Raw genomic sequence first — 23,365 nt, 5'->3', positions numbered from 1 at the left:
TGGATCGAGTGTCTTAATCATGTCCCGAAAGCCGCTTTTCTCCACTGTAAGAAACGGCACCACGTCCTTACACAGGTACGTGGTAATGGCGTTTGTAATATCAATCCACCGTTGATTATTTCTCTCACACTGAGTGCCTTTAGCAAATGCTTGGTAAATGGCCTGTATTTGATATAGCGCCTTCTAGAGTCCTGGAACCCCCCAAGGCGCTTTACAACACAATCAGTCATTCACCCATTCACACACACATTCACACACTGGTGGGGATGAGCTACAATGTAGCCACAGCTGCCCTGGGGCGCACTGACAGAGGCGAGGCTGCCGAGCACTGGTGCCACCGGTCCCTCCGACCACCACCAGCAGGCAACGTGGGTTAAGTGTCTTGCCCAAGGACACAATGACAGCGACAGACTGAGCGGGGCTCGAACCTGCGACCTTCCGATTGCGAGGCGAGCTCTTAACTCCTGTGCCACCGTCGCCCCATTGTAAAATATCCATCTGCTGGTGTGTAAGACCACCTTTTTTCTTACCGCTCGACTGACTGGGCGTTTGTTGAGGATGCAGTTTTTGGCTTTCTTCCACAACGTGCTTCGTTCTGAGGTGGTAAAACAAATTAGATGTATTCCCTCTGTTCGCTAATACTTTCTTCCGGCATACTTTGAACCCAAGCTTCACACTTAGTTTGGAAATCAAATGTTTCACATGAAATTTAAAATAAAGCTCGTCTCGTCTCGTCTCGTCTTCCTCCGCTTATCCGGGTCCGGGTCGCGGGGGCAGCATCCCAACTAGGGAGCTCCAGGCCGTCCTCTCCCCGGCCTTGTCCACCAGCTCCTCCGGCAGGACCCCAAGGCGTTCCCGGACCAGATTGGAGATGTAACTTCTCCAACGTGTCCTGGGTCGACCCGGGGGCCTTCTGCCGGCAGGACATGCCCGAAACACCTCCCCAGGGAGGCGTCCAGGAGGCATCCTGACCAGATGCCCAAACCACCTCAACTGGCTCCTTTCGATCCGGAGGAGCAGCGGTTCTACTCCGAGTCCCTCCCGAATGTCCGAGCTCCTCACCCTATCTCTAAGGCTGAGCCCGGCCACCCTACGGAGGAAACTCATTTCGGCCGCTTGTATCCGCGATCTCGTTCTTTCGGTCATTACCCAAAGCTCATGACCATAGGTGAGGATTGGGACGTAGATCGACCGGTAAATCGAGAGCCTGGCTTTCTGGCTCAGCTCCCTCTTCCCCACGACAGATCGGCTCAGCGTCCGCATCACTGCAGACGCCGAACCAATCCGCCTGTCGATCTCCCGATCCCTCCTACCCTCACTCGTGAACAAGACCCCGAGATACTTAAACTCCTCCACTTGAGGTAGGACCTCTCCCCCGACCCGGAGGTGGCAAGCCACCCTTTTCCGGTCGAGAACCATGGTCTCAGATTTGGAGGTGCTGATCCTCATCCCAGCCGCTTCACATTCGGCCGCGAACCTACCCAGCAAGAGCTGAAGGTCAGAGCTGGATGAAGCTAGGAGGACCACATCATCCGCAAAAAGCAGAGACGAGATTCTCCTGCCACCAAACTCGACACACTCCACACCACGGCTGCGTCTAGAAATTCTGTCCATAAATGTGATGAACAGAACCGGTGACAAAGGGCAGCCCTGGCGGAGTCCAACCCTCACTGGGAACAGGTCCGACTTACTACCGGCTATGCGGACCAAACTCACGCTCCTCTGGTAAAGGGACTGAATGGCCCTTAACAGAAAGCCACCCACCCCATACTCCTGGAGCGTCCCCCACAGGGTGCCCCTGGGGACACGGTCATAAGCCTTCTCCAAATCCACAAAGCACATGTGGATTGGTTGGGCAAACTCCCATGCCCCCTCCATCACCCTTGCAAGGGTATAGAGCTGGTCCACAGTTCCACGGCCAGGACGAAAACCACATTGCTCCTCCTCTATCTGAGATTCAACTATCGATCGGACCCTCCTCTCCAGTACCTTGGAGTAGACCTTTCCAGGGAGGCTGAGGAGTGTGATCCCCCTATAGTTGGAACACACCCTCAGGTCACCCTTCTTAAAGATGGGGACCACCACCCCGGTCTGCCACTCCCTAGGAACTGCCCCCGATGACCACGCAATGTTGTAGAGACGTGTCAACCATGACAGCCCTACAACATCCATAGCCTTGAGATACCCAGGATGAACCTCATCCGCCCCCGGGGCTCCGCCGCTGTGTAGTTGTTTGACTACCTCAGCAACTTCCGCCCCCGAGATCGGACAGTCCATCCCCAGGCCTCCCAGCTCTGGTTCCTCCTCGGAATGCGCATTGGTGGGATTGAGGAGCTCCTCAAAGTATTCCTTCCACCGTCCGACTATAGCCTCAGTTGACGTCAGCAGCTCCCCATCCCCACTGTAAACAGTGTGAGCGAGTTGCTGCCTTCCTCTCCTGAGGCGCCGGACAGTTTGCCAGAACCTCTTTGGAGCCGATCGATAGTCTTTCTCCATGGCCTCACCAAACTCCTCCCACGCCCGAGATTTTGCCTCGGCAACTGCCACTGCTGCACCCCGCTTGGCTATCCGGTACCTGTCTGCTGCCTCCGGAGACCCACAGACCAGCCACGCCCTGTAGGCCTCCTTCTTCAGCCTGACGGCTCCCCGAACCTCTGGTGTCCACCAGCGGGTACGGGGGTTGCCACCACGACTGGCACCGGCCACCTTACGACCACAGCTAGCAACAGCCGCCTCGACAATCGCAGAGTGGAACAAGGCCCACTCGGACTCAATGTCCCCCACTGCTCTCGGGACGTGGTCAAAGCTCTGCCGGAGGTGGGAGTTGAAGACCGTCTTGACAGGTTCTTCTGCCAGGCGTTCCCAGCAGACCCTCACTATGCGTTTGGGTCTGCCAGGTCTACGCGGCATGTTCCCTTGCCATCTGATCCAACTCACCACCAGGTGGTGATCAGTTGACAGCTCCGCCCCTCTCTTCACTCGGGTGTCCAAAACATACGGTCGCAGGTCAGATGATACGACTACAAAATCTATCATCGACCTGTGACCTAGGCTGCCCTGGTACCAAGTGTACCGGTGGGCATCCTTATGTTCGAACATGGTGTTCGTTATGGCCAAACTGCGGCTTGCACAGAAGTCCAATAACAAAACACCGCTCGAGTTCTGATCAGGTGGGCCGTTCCTCCCAATCACACCCCTCCAGGTCAAGCTGTCATTGCCCACGTGAGCATTGAAGTCCCCCAGCAGGACAATGGAGTCCCCTGATGGAGCACTATCTAGTACTCGTCCCAGGGACTCCAAAAAGGGTGGGTACTCTGAACTGATATTTGGCCCATACGCACAAACAACAGTCAGGACCCGTTCCCCGACCCGAAGGCGCAAGGAAGCTACCCTCTTGTCCCCCGGGGTAAACCCCAACACACAGGCAGAGAGTCTCGGGGCTAACAAAAAGCCAACCCCAGCCCTCCGCCTCTCACCCGGAGCAACTCCAGCAAAGTAGAGTGTCCAACCCCTCTCCAGGTCTCGGGTTCCAGAGCCAATGCAATGTGTCGAGGTGAGTCCGACTATATCTAGCCGGTACCGCTCAACCTCTGCCACAAGCTCCGGCTCCTTCCCCGCCAGCGAGGTGACGTTCCATGTCCCAAAAACTAGTTTCCTTGTCCGGGGATTGGACCGCCAAGGCTCCCGCCTTGGTCTGCCACCCGATTCACATTGCACCGGACCCTTCATGTTCCTCCTGCGGGTGGTGGGTCCACAGTTGGACGAGCCCATGTATCCGGTTCGGGCTGGGCCCGGCCGGGCCCCATGGGCGAAAGCCCGGCCACCAGGCGCTCGCTCACGGGCCCCAACCCCAGGCCTGGCTCCAGGGTGGGACCCCGGTAACCCTCCGGGCCGGGTACTCCGACTCTTCGTTTTCACCGCCATGAAAGATCCTTCGAACCGTTCTTTGTCTCACCCTTCACCTAAGACCAATTTGTCATGGGAGACCCTACCAGGGGCACTAAGTGCCCCAGGCAACATAGCTCCTAGGATCATTAGGGCACTCAAACTCCTCCACCACGATAAGGTGACGGTTCAAGGAGCTAAAATAAAGCTGCTCATTAAAAATGAATCCTAGCTTCATTTGGGGGATGCTGTCTAAGATGATGGATGCATTTTTTTTTTCAGCCATTAAAACCAGCTTTAGTTGCTCCAGGCAAAACTGCAACTCATCAAAGCTGCTTGTAGAAACTGAAATGCTTGTGCAAATTATTGAGAACAGTAAGGCAAAGCAAGGCAAGGCAGCTTTATTTGTATAGCGCAGGGGTCGGCAACCTGTTCCCATCAAAGAGCCACTATTAACCGTTTCCCACAGTAAAGAAAACACTGGGAGCCACAGCAGCCGCGGCGTTGTGGGCGGGGCCTACCCTCAGACAGCAGAGAGCTGCTTTAACCAATCACAACAGGTGACAGCAGCTGGTACCGGTCGCTCGTGTACGTCAAAGTTATCTTTCATAAGACGATAATCAATAAAACGATTTATATAAAGTGGATCCAGAAGTTGTAGCCCGTCTCTGCCTACAATATTTTTATATTTTTCACCTTGTTGGTGGTTTTACTGAGCAGGTGCCACTTTTGTCATACGTTTCTTTTTAAAACATGTTTAGACTGTTCAGAATACAAATCCAGGCTCTGTCACGTTTGATTGTTGTAATTAAACTTTGTAGGTGGGGAAGGTCAGAAAAGGATCCGATCATTTTGTTTTTCCCTCATTTACAGTGACGGAGATAACGGCGCGGTGCGCCTGGCTCTGGTGGTAATCAAGTTTAATTTGATCTATTTTCACAAGAAAACAAAACAGTTAAAAGCAGGGTTCGTGTTGACAGGATAGTTCCCGTATTTGACCGTTTATTTTGACGGAGAAAGAATAGAAAGAATTACCCCGACGCATGCAGACAAACTGACATTTTATTCTACGCACATCGCAGATGTAGCTAAATCACTCAAGAAAAAATTCCCATCTGAACATCTGAGCTGGACACTGCTCAGCGCAGCTCGCTGTCAGCGCGTACGTACGGTGCACAGCGAGCTGAAGATGTGGAGAGGGGCTTGGAGCGCGTCGCAGAACCAGAGCGCATGCAGGAAGATTCCTCCGACTGAAGCGAGACTTGTCACTTAGAAAATGTTCCCTGATTATGAAACTTTGGCTGAATAGTGCTTGTTCCTGTCTCCAATGTGGCAACGCATCCAGGAGCCGTCTGAGGAGAATCCCAGAATCTCACATCCTCTTCAGCTCAGAAAGCGCCGATATGATTACGCACAAGCGTGACGCGTCAACCCGGTCTCACAGTAAGACCGAGTTGGACCTGTTCAGGTTTACGCAGACAATCTTTACATTTAGAATTGGCATACAGATGTAAAATTAATGCAGTAAAATATAAAGCATTTTATTTAAATATCCATTCATTATTTTACAAGCACAGAGAGCCGCATCAGATGGATGGAAGAGCCGCGGGTTGCCGACCCCCGGTATAGCGCCTTACAACAGTATAAAACCGACCAAAGTGCTTCACAGAAATTAAAACATTAAAAAACAATACAAACCATAAAAATGCAATAAAAACTAAAACTTAAGAGCTAACTCTAAAAAGACTCTTGTGCTGAGTTAAAAGCCAAATCATAAAAATAGGTTTTCTTAAGAGATTTCAAACTAGACAGTGAAGAGGCCGACCTAATGCACAAAGGCAGCACATTCCAGAGCCTGTAGGGGCCGCTGCAGAGAAAGCCCTGTCGCCTCTGAGCTCACGTCTTGTTTTGGGGACTTCCAGGAGCATCTTATCAGTCAACCTCAGAGACTGTGCGGGGGAGTAAAAAACCAGTAGCTCAGAGAAGTAACCTGGAGCAAGGCCATGCAGAGATTTAAAAGCCCATAAAAGTACCTTGTACTGGATTCTAAAACAAACAGGCATCCAGGGCAGTGAGGCCAAGACAGGAGTAACATGCTCCGTCTTTTTCGTCCCAGTGAGCAGCCGTGCAGCAGCATTCTGCACCAACTGAAGACATGAGAGGAGGGATTGTGAAACACCGAGGTACAAAGAATTACAGTAAACAAGCCTTGATGTAATAAAAGTATGAATTACTGTTTAAAAATCCTTTTTTGACAGCAAGGTCTTCATCTTGGCGATCCTTCTTAACTGATGAAAACTAGATTTCATCACCATACTGATGATCTGCCTGTCCAAGACCAGATGAATACAGTAAATTACACCATCATCAGCAAAGAAGTGTTAATAGGAATATGACAGATTTTCACATAGATCATTACTGTAGATTGTGAATAAGATGGGTTCTAAGACTGAGCCTTGAGGTACACCTTTACTGACCTCAAGACAGGTGGAAATGATTCCAGCCATTTAAACACATTGCGTTCTACTTGCCAAACAATCAGCAAAACAGCATTTTTGGTAATGTCAAACTTAAAAAATATCTAACAAGGTACTGTGGCCCACAATATCAAATGCCTTGGATAAACCATTAAACAGAGCAACGCAAAAAAAATTTATATCCAGGCTTCACATCATTTGATGTGATCTCTGATTTTGGTGGGAGGATTGAGTCAAGCTACAAATAAACAACTAACTATTCTTTTTCTGCAATTTTGTGAGACTACACAAAACTCACTGCTGCAAACCGAAAATAATAGTCTTTTCTCGTTACCTAAGATACCATGAACAAGAGGAAGGGAATTAACCCCTGAAGATATTTATAGCAGAGAATCTGATAATGATGCTCATATGTCACTGCAGACGAGGATTTCTCCGTCATTGATTTCTTCCCAAAATAACACCGTGTTGGACCAGAATCGACCACAGACTAAAATAAAAATCAAACTGCAGCAGTTTTGAGATCAAAACACTTAAACAGATGTAAGCACACACAAGCAAACACACAAGATACCCAACCAGGAGCTAAATATCCAGACTTTCTCTTGTTAAGTGCTGATATTACAAATAATTCAGGAAATACGTAACATTTTTGGTCTGCAGTTGGATTTGCTGCTCGTGTGATGTTGAATATCTCCAGTAACAAAAGCATTATCTTGGAATGAATATTAAAACTGGAATAATTCATTATTACAGATAAAAGTTTTACTTTTCGTTGCATGAAAGCCTGACAAAAACTTCTCACCTCACTGGGATTCCTGAGATGAAATTTTGTTGCCTGAATTTTTACCAAAAATGAACTAAATCATTCTGCAAACTCACAGAGGTATTGAGCCATAAAGGAGCTGAAGTTACCCTGAAGAACTGACCTGTCTTTCATATTGGGTTAGCTGCACTTTCCTACATTAATGGTCCCGAAAAACCTCTCAAAAATTGTTTCAAGAAAATAAACCCAACCTTCATTGCTCCACACACCAAACTGATAAAATCTGACAAGATCCAGAAATCCAACCTCTCAGTTCTCAAGTTTATATGAAACAACTGAAAACAGCCTTAAATAATCATTTGAGCATAACTTGTTTGGTGATGATGTTATTCGTCACAAAAGCTGTTAATGTTATATAACAACTAATAAAATTGGCACATTTCACATGCAGTACTTATATCCTCCACCAGATGGCAGAAGACATGTAAGTTTCTAGGGATGTAAGAAAATATCGATATGGCAATATATTGTGATATTTCTTCCAGCAATATTATATCAATATTCAAAAGCAGTGTATCGGAAATATCGATATGGCAATATATCGTGATATTTTTTCCTGCGATTATTACATCGATATTCTAAAGCCGTGTATCTAATTCTTGAAATAATTTACATGCAAACATTTGTGTATTTTCTTTTCGTTTTGTGTAATTCAATCGCCACCCGCTAGTTGGCAGCAGCGTGCAACAGGTTTTGTTTCCACCATTGAAATGTAAATCCCTCCATCATGGTTCAGATACCTCATGTTAAACATGTTACGTATCAGTTTGGACTGTTTATTGAACATTCTTACAATAAATTCAGTAAAAAAAATTGCTTGTAACGTCTGACTGAACGTATCGCAATATATCGTGATATATCGTATCGTCTCCCCTGTATCGTGATATGTATCATATCGCCAGAATTTCAAAAATACACATCCCTGTAAGTTTCTAAAGAAAGTACTAAGCCTATAAAAGAGATGGTGCAATAACTTGGAGACTGGTACCAAACTGTAAGTTAAATTCACTTTAAATCATATTACCCTTTTATCACTTTGAATATCAATGGCTCCTAATTTTTTAGCAGTATTTTCATCTATAAAAAGCATAAAAGCCATTGGGGTTGTTTAAATTTAAAAAAGATACATATTCTAAGTTCAATTCATCCATATTTCTTTTAATTTTTTATTTACTTTAAATAGTTAATTTGGTATTAATCAAGAGTGTGATTTATGTGTTATTATGACAAAATAACTAAAACGAATTAAATAAAACTAAAAACGCGGTCCCTAAAAGGCTGCCTTATGGGAAAAAATGTTTTTCTCTTGCCATTTTGGCACGATTGCTTATTAAACTTGGGGAAAAAACATTTTAACTGGAGGGATGCTGTTAAACTACGTAATTCAGCACCTTTAGATTTTAAATGTGGGGTTGAGACCCCACTCGCTATACTAGCCTCATTCTGACGAGGTCATCCATCTGATCAGAACTAATCTCTGGTTCTTTGAACGAAGGCAGTTCGAGGAGGAGTAGTTCATGACCTTTCTGCAGAAAGTCAGCCATAACAACGTTTATTTAGTATTTAGGAGCCATTTCCTTGAGGCGAAGTTGTAATTTGACCTTTTGTTTGGAACTGTTTTAGGCCCTGTCCACACGTAGCCGGGGATCTGCCAAAACGTAGATATTTTTCTACGTTTTGGCCTGTCACCCACACGAAAACACGAAAACGGATCTTTTTAAAAACTCCGGCCAAAGTGAAGATCTGCGTTTTCTCCGTTTTGGGTGTCTGCGTGTGGACAGACAAAACCGGAGTTTAAAGGTCCGCAACGTCACTTTCCGCGACAAAAAAATGCTGACATCACGTGTGCGACCTGTGTTTACACTAGCCGACATCATGGATGCCCTCAGAGCTGCGCTCGCTTTATCAATTGTCCAAGCGCTTTTTGCTCATTTTTTTTTTTGCAAGCGGAATTACTGCTCCTTGCGGAAGACCACAGACGAAGGACGAGGTTAAGAAAAGGGGAAGTACTGCCGCCTACAGGTCTGGCATGTCCTTAACAACGTATTTATCCGGGTACGTGTGGACTAGGCCTTAATCAACATTTTATTCTATAAATAAATCTGAAGTTACAGTGATTCGATTTGGCGAGGAGCTGGGGTAGATGAAAACACTCAGAGGAGGCAACTAATGTCTGAGATGGGTAAAGAGGGATCAGCTGATCAATCAGCTGATGTATAGTGAGTTAACATGATTTTTTTTTTAAATAAAGATTATAAAGAATCCAGCAGGTGAGTTAATGATGCAGCAGCTGGTTAATATGTCCCTCTGACAGATAATGATGATGTTGATGATGAGGAGGAGAGCGATGAAGAAGTCAGAATGATGACGACACAACACAGTATGGGCTGTGGAGGCCAAGGATGGAGGGTCAGTGTCCTTTGGGTCCTGGAGGATTACTCTGGGCTCCATGTTTAGGTGGCCTGAGAGAAAGCCTGTTCGATACCGCATCTATAATTAATGTGGAGTAATGCTAAACCAGGGTGTGTGCCCGGCCACACGGGAGGATGGAGGAGAGGAGGAGGGGGCTATCGAAGGTTGCAGAGATTGAAGGGAGTGATAAATTATGAAAAGACATTACTGGTGTTTTTGTTGAATTTATTACTTTATGAAGCCAAGCTATATGAGACACGCTAATGTGCCGACTGGAGCCTTCCGGCTGTAATTGTCTTGGCACGCTGACTGCAGGGCACTTTGACTCGCTGGCCTTCAGCCTAAAACTCTAATCAAAGGGAACTACATCATTCAAAGTATCTGATTTCTCCGTTACCATCCCAAACGGCCAGAGGCCATCCAAGCGTCATGATAGATCTCATGTCAGACAATATGAAACAGCCCATTAACCCTTTTTTTCTGCTGTGATGATGAAAGTTTAAAGATTTACAAACTATGATTGAAAACATCAAAGTACATTCAGCTGAAAAGGGCAGTTTTCATTAAATGATTGTTATGCATGAGCAGCAGAATAAGATGTTTTTATGTGAGGAGCTTTACACTAATGGGCATTAAAGAGCAAGTCACCCCCTGCCAGAGTCTTACTCCACTCCCACTTCCTGTTTGAAAAATGCAAAAAATGCTGTTGCCTGGCAGACTGAAAGGGCGGAGCCGCTAACAAATACACACACAACATTGTGACCTCATAATGTACCAGCTGGCATCATAGTGTACTTCTTAGCCTATAGCAATGGCAGATTAAATTCAAATGCAATGTAGAGTTTTTACCTGACAACTGTGCAACAATGACAGTTTTAAGCAGAATATTTAAATTTTAACTAAGATGCACTTATACACTCATTTATATAGTTAATCAGCAAAAAAGAAGTGGATTTGTGGGTGACTTGCTCTTTAATTAGCATCAGTATAAATGACCAAGCTAGATGAGTCGTCTAGTTGTGTTTATTACACAAATATAAATAATGATCTTGACAGGATCCTAGCTGAATGAGAGAGTTACTGAGAAAAAAATGAGAATTCCCCCCATAATATTGGATTACTTTGAACACATATTTTTTGTGTGACCATAATTCTTGTCTTATAAATACTACATGATGCTGTGTTTGTTTCTGACAGGGTGTTTTTCTTTCAGTGACACAACTGCTACTTATTTATATTTTAAATAATTTTCTGTATTCAGAAACAGGTAATCCTGGGAAAACCATCTTTAAATCCGTTTTAAACCAACGCATAAAAGACCAGTTTTCATGTCAGTTTTTTTAGAATTCGCAAAACAAGAAAACGTTCTTGCATCTGTACGGCGTAAACGTTACAGTGTCATGGTCTGCGTCTTCCCTCATGTGTCTCCTGGTGTTCTCCATCCCTCTGTAGGTTCTCCTTTTTTCTCCTAGCGCTCTCATGTGTCCTTGTCTATGTCTTCCTCATGTGTCTCCTGGTGTTCTCCATTTTTTCCCCAGATCTTCAGCCCTCTAGGTTTCCCTCCTCAGGTATCCTCCTCCCAGGTCCGGTGCTCCCTTGGCCCCCTTTAGTCACGCCCCTGTAGTTTTTTCTTTCTGTAGTGTTTTTCCTTTAGTTTCAGCTCCCCCCCTTAGAATATTAGTTATGTTTGCTGCCCTTCTGGTCTTTAGGTTTTTCTCTTAGGTCATTTTCCTTTAGCTACAGCTGTTCATGTTATTAGTCTCTCTAGTGTGTTTTTCCCATCGGTGTTTGTGGTTTTTCTTTCCCCTTAGATTATCAGTTATGTTTCCTGCTCTTCTTGTCTTTAGGTTTTATTCTTAGGTCATGTTAGTTTCCTCCCTGATTAGTAATTGAGTTCACCTGGTCTCTCTCTCCCCACACACCTGCAGCCTATCTGCCTCCCATCATGCCCCAGTGTATATAACCCTGTCTGCGTCTCTATTTGTTGTTGGGTCATTGTCACCTTTGTTCACCCCCCCCCCCGACTTTGATCTCTGTTTTGGACTCCAGGTTTTGGTATTTTTGGACTTTGAATTTTGTGTTTTGGCTCCCTGCCTTTTTGGACTAATTATTAAATAAAAAGAATTTTACTTTATTGCTCCACTAAGTGTCATCTGGTTCTCTGCATCTTTGGGTCCTAACCTCCTAGGCTCCCCCTCCTAGGCTCCCCCTCCTAGGCTCCCCACCGTGACGTACAGACACGATAAAGCCTTTAAAACAACTATCTAAAGCATCTGTTTTGCATCTTTAATTTACATTAGCATTGAGAACTCAGAAAATTTAAAAAAATTAAATGAAATCTCTTAAATTAAAAAAATACATTTTTTTTACAATTCAACGATGTACAAAAAGATCATAAATATTCCTATATTTTCTTTCTCTTTTTTCTATTGAAAGTGAAACAAATACTTGGCGTCTTTTCCTTAAAAATTCAAAACTTTACAGATACTATTCCGTGATAGAAGTTTATTTCCATGGAAATGTGTCAACAGCAACTTTAAAAAAAACTTCCAGTACTTAGTCTTAAATTAGCTTCAAATAATGATAAAATGTTTGAAGTAAATCAACGTAAAGTTTGATTTTTTTTACTAAACAACTGCAGGTTTTTAGTTTTTTTTTTGGTACGTTTTTACAGCAAAAACCTGTAGGTCACCAATTTGAGCAATTCCATAAAAGTTCACGCATGTAAGTCAACAGCAAGGCCAATGAATTAAACTCAGTAAATGACAAAAAAAGTCCTGCTGGTTCTTACCTTCAACTGAAATAGGCTCCAGGATGCCAAACTGCTTTAGAACAGCCATGAAGAGGATAATGACCACTCCGATGGCAAACAGCTCCATGCCCTGGATGCCCATGATGTCAGGGCAGAGGGAGCCTGCTCAGGGCTGAGTCTGTATCCTGAGGTTTGAGGACCCGAGACCAGAGCTGGATCACCAGAGACCAGCCCAGTCTAGAATCAGCAAGGGTCACTTTGGTTCGATTTGCATGAGAACCAGACCAGCGATCCCATTGAAAGCTGTGCTAATGTCAACACAGAAGTGGAAAATATTTGGAAGCATACGTATAAGGAAAACCTTTGCTTGGAAAGCCACAAGGAGAAACGGGAGCCAGAGTCCAGGAGGTGTTGAAAGTCACTTTTCAGACTTACTTCTACTCACAAGGTGGTACTGCTCAGCCTTTCGGTCCAAACACAAACCATCACTCCTCACTTCGTAGTTCATGATCACAAATCACATTTCAGAGAAAATGAAAATGCCATCATGAAAGTGTAAATAAGGAAAATGTCCATTTTCACGGTTTTCCTCCTATTAGCTGGAATCTGACTGCAGCATTTCCAAGTCCATCCCATACACAACAAACCCAAACAAACGCATCAAAAATTCATCAGACCTCTTTTCCGTAACAAAACGCTCCATCCAAAACAGACGTCTTCAGTCCAAACGTGGTCTGATTCATCCCAGCAGGTCTGCTGCTGTAATCCTCCAGTGGAGCGATCAGGTTGGGCTTTTCTGACCACGGTTGAGTTTAAGCTAAAACTCTGGACAGAAGACTCTTAACGGCATCCTGGCTGGGAAGTCCTGAGAACCCGAGAGGTGCTGTGGGGAATAAGAACCTCCTCCCGCGGTGTCTACCTCCTACACACATACCTTTCCACCACCCCACGTTCTACCCCTCTCCCTCTCTCTGCTGCTTCCTGAATTTATCTGTTGCTGCTCAACTTCTCTCCCAGTCAGCGTCCTGCCCTCCTGGAAAGTTCAGCCCATCCTCTTAATCTTTACTCCACCGCGCACATCAACCCATTACTCTCTTCATCCTTCTTGCATATTTTTGTGTTTCTTTAAAACGATCTGATTTACTCTGAGAACTATTTATACCAAAACCACACAAAGGTCCTGCAGCAGGATGAGATTTTCAGATGACCAATCATCCACCACCAAACTCAGCACGACTGTCTCCTTTACATCGCCCATGTTTCATCAACATTATACTACAAAAACAACCACGATAATAAATTACTAGCATGCTGCTGGACTAAAACATCGACAACATCAATCCATTTTAATGATTTCATATAATGATGGCAGTTTGAATAAAGTGCAATCATGAATCAGTTACACACTAAAGCATTAAAGAAAATGCTAAAGTAGAATAAACCGTTACAAAAGCATGTTGAACTCAGGTGAGTAGTTCCCAAAGTTAAGTTCGGGACCACCTTGTCCTCAAAACTTTATGTTTGGGATCTGAGTGTCCAGGAACCGTCAAAAATGTGAATATTTCTAATTTACCACTGATAGAAAATTCTGTGTAATTGAGGTGACATCTCAAACAAAATTTTAGAGATTTTATTGACCACCACAGCTAAATGTTGCATTTTGTAGGTGATCCCTAACAGCTCTAGAAGTTGTTTCCTTCTGCTTACAAGAATAGATTTACTCTCTTAGATCTTAAATGCATACTGTGCAACTTTTTCATGTTTTAAATCATTTTCTTGAGCCAGTATGTGCTAAAATGACCCTTTAAACGTGGGTAAGAAACCCTGATTCAGGAGAACCGCTATCCAGCACATTTTAGATGTTTCCCTGCTTCAGCACACAAGATTTCAACCAACAGGTGATTAACTGGCTTCTGCAGCACCTGATGAGCTGCTGAACAGGTGAATAAACTGTGTTGAAGCAAGGAAACCTCTAAAACGAGCTGGATAGAGACTCTCCGAGACCAGGGTTTCCTGCTTTAGTGTCACTCAGACCCCCACCGCCCTATGTGGCCAGAATATTGCACCTGCAACTTCAGAGTGCCAATCTGGTTCCTGTTGATTCAATTCAATTTTATTTATAAAGCGCCAAATCACGACAAGAGTCGTCTCAAGGCACTTCATATAATAAACATTCCAATTCAGGTCAGTTCATTAAGCCAATCAGAAATAATGTTTCCTATGTAAGGAACCCAGCAAATTGCATCAAGTCACTGACTAGTGTCAGTGACTATACAGCAATCCTCATACTAAGCAAGCATTTAGCGACAGTGGAGAGGAAAACTCCCTTTTAACAGGAAGAAACCTCCAGAGGATCCTGGCTCAGTATAAGCAGCCATCCTCCACGACTCACTGGGGATCGAGAAGACAGACCACACACACACACACACACACACACACACACACACACACACACACACACACACACACACACACACACACACACACACACACACACACACACACACACACAAGCAATGTGTCCATGGTTACACCGTGATTTCACAGTAAATATTCTATTTGACGAGAGATAAACTTTATTGTATTTATCCTAGTGAATCTATAATTAAACGGATAAACTAGTAGTAGCACATCCAACGTCAAGGAAACAAAAAGTTATTATCAGGAGAGGGAGAATGTTCAAGTGGTTAGCAGCAGTGTGCTAGACGATGGCCCCCTCCATGAGGCCACCACAGCTCAGCAGAACATCGTTGTAGCTTCTTCTGGCGAGAAAAACACTTAGAGAGAAAATTAAGGTAAATAGCTGAAGTAGCAGGAAATAGTACAGCTGAAGAGCATATTGTAGAAGAAAGTAGTCGAGTGTGGAAAGTGGTCAGTGTATCCTCCAGCAGTCTAAGCCTATAGCAGCATAACTACAGAGATAACTCTTTTTTAGATGGAGGCATGTTGGAGGCAGGGCAAGGGAGAGCCGTCTGTACCGACTGTACACTCCACCTCCCTCTACTCCCCCACTCGTCCAGATCTAGGCTAACATCAGATTTTAACCATAGGCCCTATCAAATAAAAATGTTTTGAGCCTAGTCTTAAAAGCAGACAAGGTGTCTGCCTCACAGACTAAGACTGGGAGCTGGTTCCACAGGAGAGGAGCCTGATAACTAAAAGATGTGCCTCCCTTCCTAATTTTAGATATTCTGGGAACCACCAGTAAACCTGCAGTCTGAGAGTGAAGTGCTCGGTTAGGAATGTATGGAACAATCAGATCACTGATGTATGATGGAGCTTGATTAGTTTCCTGGATTTTTTAGATGATGAATACAGCTAAGTTGTTAGATTTTGTAATAAACCACTCCTCTAGACAATAATGAAGGTTGAGAAGACATTTCACCAGTTAGATTGTTAAAAAGACAAACACACGTGGGAATTTTCTGAGACTTTTCTAGCCTAACTGTTGGGATTTATACTTAATTTTTTTTATTTATTAACTTTACGGTATTTATATTTTAACTATCATGCAAACCCATATGACTGATTGTGTGAAAAAGCATGATAAAATGTTTTGTTGGGTAAACACATTCCTCAGTAGAAATAAATGCACTGGGGGCAAAAGGAGATCCATCCAAGATGGCATCCAGCCACTACACCAGCTCCAATAGGGAACCCAAGTCTCACGTGGCAGGGGTGAGGTGGTGCTCACTCCTCACCCCTGCCACATGGACCTCAAGGGATAAACAATCAACCCTGCTCAATGGTCAACTTTCCTCACGGGGTCACCCATTAGGACAGTGGGACGGTTAAAATCCATTGAGTAACAATCTCAAAAACCCACAGATGCACTAAAACGCACCAAAGATCGGGTTACAGGCACAATCCCCGTTATTTCAAATGCAAAGCTATTTTTAATTACTCGTTTCTAGAAGAGACACAGACAACACTGATATTGTCTATGTGGGCATGAGAGCGTGAGTGTGATTAACAAGTCTGTTCCAATAAGTATCTGGGTATCTGGCTTGACAGCACACTTTCATATGACATTCACATTAATTCATTAGTTTCTAAAATGATGTCAAGAATTGGGTTTCTATACAGCCACAGGTCAACCATTACTCGTTCTGCAAAGCAAACTTCGGTCAAAATGACAGTCCTTCCCATCTTACATCACAGCAAATTCATTCATAGAACTACTTCTCAAAAACTTCTTCATAAACTCGATGTCATTTATCACTCAGCAATCCGTTTCGTCACTGGTGCCCCTTTCACTACTCATCATTGTGATCTGTACTCACTCGTTAACTGCCCATCACTCCATTCCCACAGGTTGGTACATTGGTATCAGTTCATATACAAAACAATCATCAGTAGAACACACCGTCATATCTTTGCTCAATACTCATCACTTCCAACAACCAGCGCAAATTACGTTCCAGTAACTTAATCTCTATGATTATGCCCAAAGCTCGCACCTCCTCTGGCAGCTCCTCATTCCAGTTTGCTGCTTCCAGCGACTGGAATGAGCTACAAAAAACACCAAAGCTCACTACCTACATAACATTATCTACCTTCAATAATTAATTGCAATCAATAATTTCTGATCAGTGTGCTTGCTTATGATTACTTAAAGACTGCTTTAAGTCTGTTTTGATTGCTTAAGTTGTACGTATTGTATATGAGAACAGTCAGTTGTATTTATGTATAACTGTTTTATTTTATTTTTATCTTGTATGTTTTATCTGATCTGTTTTTCTTTGGTGTAAAGCTAACTGTAGCTGTTGCTGCTGCCTCTTGGCCAGATCGACGTTGTAAATGAGAATGAGTTCTAGATCGACTCATCTGGTTAAATAAAGGTTAAATATAGGTTAAAAAAATAAAAAAACAAAATAAATAAATAAATAAAAAAAGTCAAAAGAGGACAAATTATGACTCTGCACTTTCAAAGGCATCAGTGTGTAGGTATGCATGTGTTTATCAAAGACTTGACTGGAAACATGGACGGGAGGCTGGGATCGATGTTAGTAAAAGGTTGGGAAGTTTCCTATTCTTGTGTGTCAGCTTTACAAGTTAAAGATATTTTTATTTCTAGTCATCAATAAGAAAAGATTAAACATGTATGACTACAAATAAGTGTGTGTTTTGGGTCCATTTTCATTATATAAGTTTGTTTTTTAACCTGGAGTTTGTGTGTGTGTGTGTGTGTGTGTGTGTGTGTGTGTGTGTGTGTGTGTGTGTGTGTGTGTGTGTGTGTGTGTGTGTGTGTGTGTGTGTGTGTGTGTGTGTGTGTGTGTGTGTGTGTGCCAGGCCATTAAAACACATTAGAGCAGGTTTTTAAAAGGTAGTCCAGGTCCTGCCTGCAGCCTGCTGACACAGCAGTCTGTAGAGCATTCAGATGGTTTTCTCACATCAACAAAGACCTTCAAAGGAAGAAGATCCACTGAAATGATAATTTAAACTCTAGTCCAGATATTTGGTAAATCATGATTAATGCTTCCAGTGCAGAAATCCCATCTACTTTCACAAGTAAGCACTCATTAGGTCAATTTTATCTGCTGATTAAAAAAAAAACTAGTGACGCAAGCATTGGGGGGCAGCAGTAGCTCAACAGGTTGAGCGGGTTGTCCAGTAATCGGAAGGTTGCAGGTTTGATCCCGGCTCCGGACAGAGAATTCTGCTGTTGTGTCCTTGGGCAAGACACCTAACCCCCTTGCCTGCTGGTGGTGGTCGGAGGGACCAGTGGCGCCTGTGCTCGGCAGCCTCGCCTCTGTCAGTACGCCCCAGGGCAGCTGTGGCTACATCGTAGCTCATCACCATCAGTGTGTGAATGAGTGTGTGAACAGATGAATGATACACTGTAGTGTAAAGCGCTTTGGAGTCCTTACTCTGAGAGGCGCTATACAAGTGCGGGTCATTTATCATTTATTATTTGCTAATTTATTGGTGACTGAAATAGTTGACTGAGCAAAGCCAGAATTAACATGTCAGAAACAAACAAACAAACACTAAATAAATTAATTTAGCTAAAACCTGATAGTGTAGGTTTAAATGTTTTTGAGAAAACATTTGGTAACACTTTAAAATAAGGGTCCCTTTATTAATGTTACTTAGTGTATTGTAAAGCATGAATAAACTATCAAATTAAATATTAACAACTGCTTAATGTTAATATTAATATTAAGTATTACCAAGCAGACACCCCTTTAGCCCTTTGTCCTAACAATATCGAGAATGTTATTAAATGGATGATTTGTTTTATTAATGTACTAAATAACGTAAAGGGACCCTCATTGTAAAACAATTTCTAACAATTGTTTGCATTGAATAGTTTGTATATATTCCATTATTATGAAATGCTCATGTAGTTGTGATTGTGTTGCATAACTGAAAAAAGCTGAACTTCAAATTAAAGGGGGAAATAACACCAGCATTAATTTGAGGAATTTATAAAACACTTTCTTACTAGAAAATTTGAAATCACGAAACAAATAATTACTTATAAAATCCAACTGGGGCAAGAGAAATATAATTAATAGTTAGGATTTATCTAGTAACAGTGGCGGCTGGTGAAAAATATTTTTGGTGGGGCTGTGCTATTTTTTATTTTTAAACAAACTTGTGCTTTCTGAGCTTTGTGCACAACTTCACTATTTCCTGATTTAAGCACAGCTCTTTTATTTCCTGTCTTACATCATTGGACAAACTGATTAATCCAGGTGTGTCTGACTATTGGCGCGCTGCCTTGCGGACCAAGGTTGAAAAATACTGCATTAAATTGCACATAAAATAACACGACCATAAATGGTAAATAGGCAATGCAAGAGGCAAGTAACAAAAACATTTTGTTTAATTTCAACATTTGAGTGAACACGAAAAATTATGAGCAGATCACTGTTACAGTAATGGTAGTAAACAGTACTTAGAGTAAATTCCAGAAATTTACACTGTTAAATATTTCTGGAGTGTTGTGCCAAGGTCAACTTTATACAAAGATCAAGTGGATGCATTTGTGTGTGTGTGTGTGTGTGTGATACCTCATTTGTACAGAAATTTTGCCCTTCTGTCCTTCTGAGTGGCAAAGCTCTCGATGAGCTTTTTATTGAAGTCAGGAATGTTTGTGACAAGCTTTTTTTTCCATGGAGAGCATGGCAAGAGCATTCAGCCCATCCTGTGTCATGGTGTTCCTCAAGGAAAGTCCTAATCCTCTTTAAAGTAGATAAATAAAAAAACAACATATAAGTACATAGGAAACACTTTCATAGGAAATAATGTCATCAGTACTCTCTTACAAATGTCATATTTCCCAGTTTTTGGGACAATAAAACATTTCTGATTCTCAATCAGATGTTTTTACATTTGAGGTAAAAACATCTAATTGAGAATCAGAAATGTTTAATTGTCCCAAAAGCTGGGAAATTTGTTTGCTGCAGCAGAAGTGTAACAAGTAAAATGGAATCAGATTGATGTATGTACAAATTTACATGAAATACACATTTACGTGATTAAATATGTATAATAAGTATGTGTGTTGAAATGAGTTTTTACAGTTATTGCACATTAAACAATGTACATGTTATTAAACAAATGTCCCGGTTTGTGGGACAACCAAGGATTTCTGATTCTGATTGTCTTGTTCACAGAAATGTAATGTACAGCTAACCTCTGCACCCAGCTGCTGTTCTCCCTGTCCAAACGTCCTCCGTTTCTTCCGTTTCCCTCGTCGAGCTGCATGGCAACGTTAGCTCTGCCTAGCATGGGTAGCTTCACCGTGTTGTTGTCCATGTGTGCCCGGGATGACTCGTGTTTCTTCACCTTCTCAGAAAAATGTTTCATGTCTGTAACTCCTGACTCAATCCATGCCTTATCTGTCCCAGCCGTTTTGAATAACAAACACGGAAAGCAAAATAACGCATTAGCGTGATTGCATCCAGCTAGCCAAGCCTTCCTGGTGTACCAATTTCGGGAGAAGCGTCGTGTGTACAGTTTACCCTTCTCCTTCTCCTGCTGGCTTATCTTTACGTCGGGCTGATCTGGTCCAAGCTCTTTGACATTAAGTTTTTCCACCATAGTTCTCCTCTCGAACGGACACTGGAGAAGAGACCGAACTGAATTCAGTGGCTGCTGAGTTGTGAAGTGCGTTCCATCCGCGAGCCGCATCACCAAGCGGGAAGTAAATGCGTCAAGCATAAACCAGTTACGCAGCATTGACAGTCAGGACACTTTTAAAGACCATTTTATTTAAAGCTTCTTTTACCTAAACCTTTTATTTTCTTATCTTTAACTCAAAATTTTAATCTTTCATCTGTTTACGAAATTTTATAATTTTCTGACTGCATTTTTTCTGATGTTAATCGATTTCTGTTTTGAGATCATTACGATTTTATGACTTTGCTTTATTTTTTTCTGATCTATGTGAAGCACTTTGTGATTCTATGTCTGTGATAAGTGCTGTATACATAAAATTTACTTACTACTTACAATAACAGATTTACATTTCAATGGTGGAAACAAAACCCATTGCATACTGCTGCCAACTAGCCGTCGGCGTTTATTTTTGCACCCAAAAATAAATAAATGTTTGCACGTATATTCTTCCAAATATTTGATACATGGCTTTTGAATATCCATCCATCCATCTTCTGAACCCGCTTTGTCCCCGTAGGGTCGCGGGGGGGCTGGTGCCTATCTCCAGCAGTCAACGGGCAATTAGGCGGGGTACACCCTGGACAGAGAGCCAGTCCATCGCAGGGCAACACAGAGACACACAGGACAAACAATCATGCACACACACACACACCTAAGGACAATTTAGACAGACCAGTCAACCTAACAGTCATGTTTTTGGACTGTGGGAGGAAGCCGGAGAACCCGGAGAGAACCCACGCATGCACAGGGAGAACATGCTAACTCCATGCAGAAAGATCCCAGGCCGGGAAGCGAACCCAGGACCTTCTCGCTGCAAGGCAACATCTCCAACCACTGCGCCACTGTGCAGCCCGGCTTTTGAATATCAACATAAAAAAATATATCATGATATATTGCCACATCAATATTTTCATTCATCCCTAGAAAAAACTGTATTGCATTCCAAATACACTTTGCATTTACATGCCATTTGAGAGCGTGAAGAAATGTCTGCATTTAAACCTCGGTAAAATTGTTGTTCATCACTTTATCAAACTCAAACTTTGTACAGCTACTTTCAAAATGTAAGGCTATACATTTATTAAAGTTTGAAGCTACTGCTGCATTTTTCCATAGAGCTATTCAGCCTGAAATAAAAATTTCAGACAACAAAGGAAAATTTTGACTTTTTTTTTTTTTTTACAAAGTTCCATGTCTATTTACATTTAATCCATGGCACATGTACTAATAATTACACATCTCAACAAATCCCACAAATTTTTACTTAAAAATGAGAACAAAAGCTATCAAATAAGCATTGTGGTTACAGAAACTCATTAAAGTGTGGGCATGTCATTTTCAAGCAGATTTTTCAAAAAAGTTAAATCTGACAAATACAGCATGATGATAAATAAATAAATAAACTAATTATTTAATAAAATAAAAGAGTCAGAGTGAGTGAAGAAGTCTGTACTACTGAAACAGTCCTAATTGGACCAAAGCGAGCCTACCTGAACGATGGTACCTGGCTGCACTGCGACCGCAGTGAGAGAGGCAGCTGGGTCGAGAGAGGCGCCTCCTGGCCTCCACAGAGATAGCTGCCATCACTGCTCCCATTCTACACCTGAACTACTGCTAACAATTTCTTAATAGATTCAAAAACACAAACTCAAAGGACAAAAACACTCTACTGAGGAAGTCAACGCAGAAAGAACCAACCTCAGCTCGTCTCAGAGTTACAGAAGACAAATCAGCAAAACCTCAATTTTATGACCTTCAATGAGGTGCTGCTACTATGAAGTAAGTTATAGGTGTGTGTGTGTGTGTGTGTGTGTGTGTGTGTGTGTGTGTGTGTGTGTGTGTGTGTGTGTGTGTGTGTGTGAAAGAGCTGATATCAGAAGCTGAATTTACAAATCTGTTTGAGGTGATGCCTTCACGTCAGTGTGACAGAATGAGATAAAGTGATCAAACAGCCCCACAGAGCATCTGACCTTTTACATCACACGATGCACACCTCCAGGTATTTTTCCCCTTGTCTCATTCCCTTCCTGCCTTCTAAGTGGCAAAAAAAATCCACAAAACTGAAATGTCAGGTAAAGCCTATGAACTGTTTTTGTCAAAAATACATTTGCCTAAGTTTTTGTTTAAAGTTTTTTGTTGTAACTGAATGAAATTACTGTTTTCCACCCAAGTCATTTCCCCCGTCTCCTAGGACACAGAACTAATCTGCATTAGATATGGCCTCAAGGTCTCATGCATTTGCTATAAACTGCTAGCCTGGCAAGCCAGACTAAATAAATGTATTATTTAGTCTGGCGATGCTCCATCGACGGCTCTTGGTTGTGAGGCGGGTTCTACCGCTGTCTTTCAAATGATCTCCGCATTCCACTGGACAATGAATGTGACATAGGCTGTGTCTCAATTCAGCGTCTGCATCCTTCGTCGGCCGGTTACGTCACAGCGCCGTGACTAGGCCTGTCCCAATTCAAAGACTCCTTCAAATGCGGTCGACGAATTCGGCCTTCTTTTCGCCTGCAAGAAGGATGGGTCCGGTGTATCCTTCAGTGGTTTACATTTCCCAAGATGCCTTGCGGGCCGGACGGCAGAACTTTTAAAAACAATGGCGGACAGTGAAGCGGGAGCTGTCGGAGAGGATTGCGCATATAAATGTCAGTATAAACCTGAAAACTGTTAGGTTAAGGGCTTTTTGTGATACATGAACGTTATTTTAGTTAGAAATGTTACAGTAAAAGTGCTTGTGTTGCGGTCTCGGCTCGTGTGTTCGGCCGCTCGGTGTCGTACTTCTCCCGCTACGTTTCCCCCTGATTTTAATAGGAGTTTGTATTTTAGGGACAAAAGAGAAAACCAGGGAATTTATTAAGCTTAGGGCGGAGATGGACCACA

The 23,365-nt window shown here is 43.0% G+C and overlaps 1 protein-coding gene across 6 annotated transcripts in view; it reads right to left on the bottom strand.

The window, feature by feature from the left end:
• The window catches only part of kcnip3b (Kv channel interacting protein 3b, calsenilin), an 81,036-nt gene that overhangs the window by 11,142 nt on the left and 46,529 nt on the right, over positions 1-23,365 (bottom strand). The window contains exon 1 of one of the 6 annotated variants that reach the window (XM_070546188.1): positions 12,392-13,769. The exons of the other annotated variants lie outside the window; for them this stretch is intronic. Coding sequence (XP_070402289.1) covers positions 12,392-12,494 — 103 coding nt within the window. The 5' untranslated portion in view covers positions 12,495-13,769. Of the gene's footprint in view, positions 1-12,391; positions 13,770-23,365 lie in introns of those variants that run through there. 6 annotated transcript variants of the gene reach the window in all.

This window comes from Nothobranchius furzeri, chromosome 17, assembly GCF_043380555.1.
Source record: "Nothobranchius furzeri strain GRZ-AD chromosome 17, NfurGRZ-RIMD1, whole genome shotgun sequence".
Lineage (NCBI taxonomy): Eukaryota > Metazoa > Chordata > Actinopteri > Cyprinodontiformes > Nothobranchiidae > Nothobranchius > Nothobranchius furzeri.
This window is presented reverse-complemented; position numbering and strand designations above follow the sequence as displayed.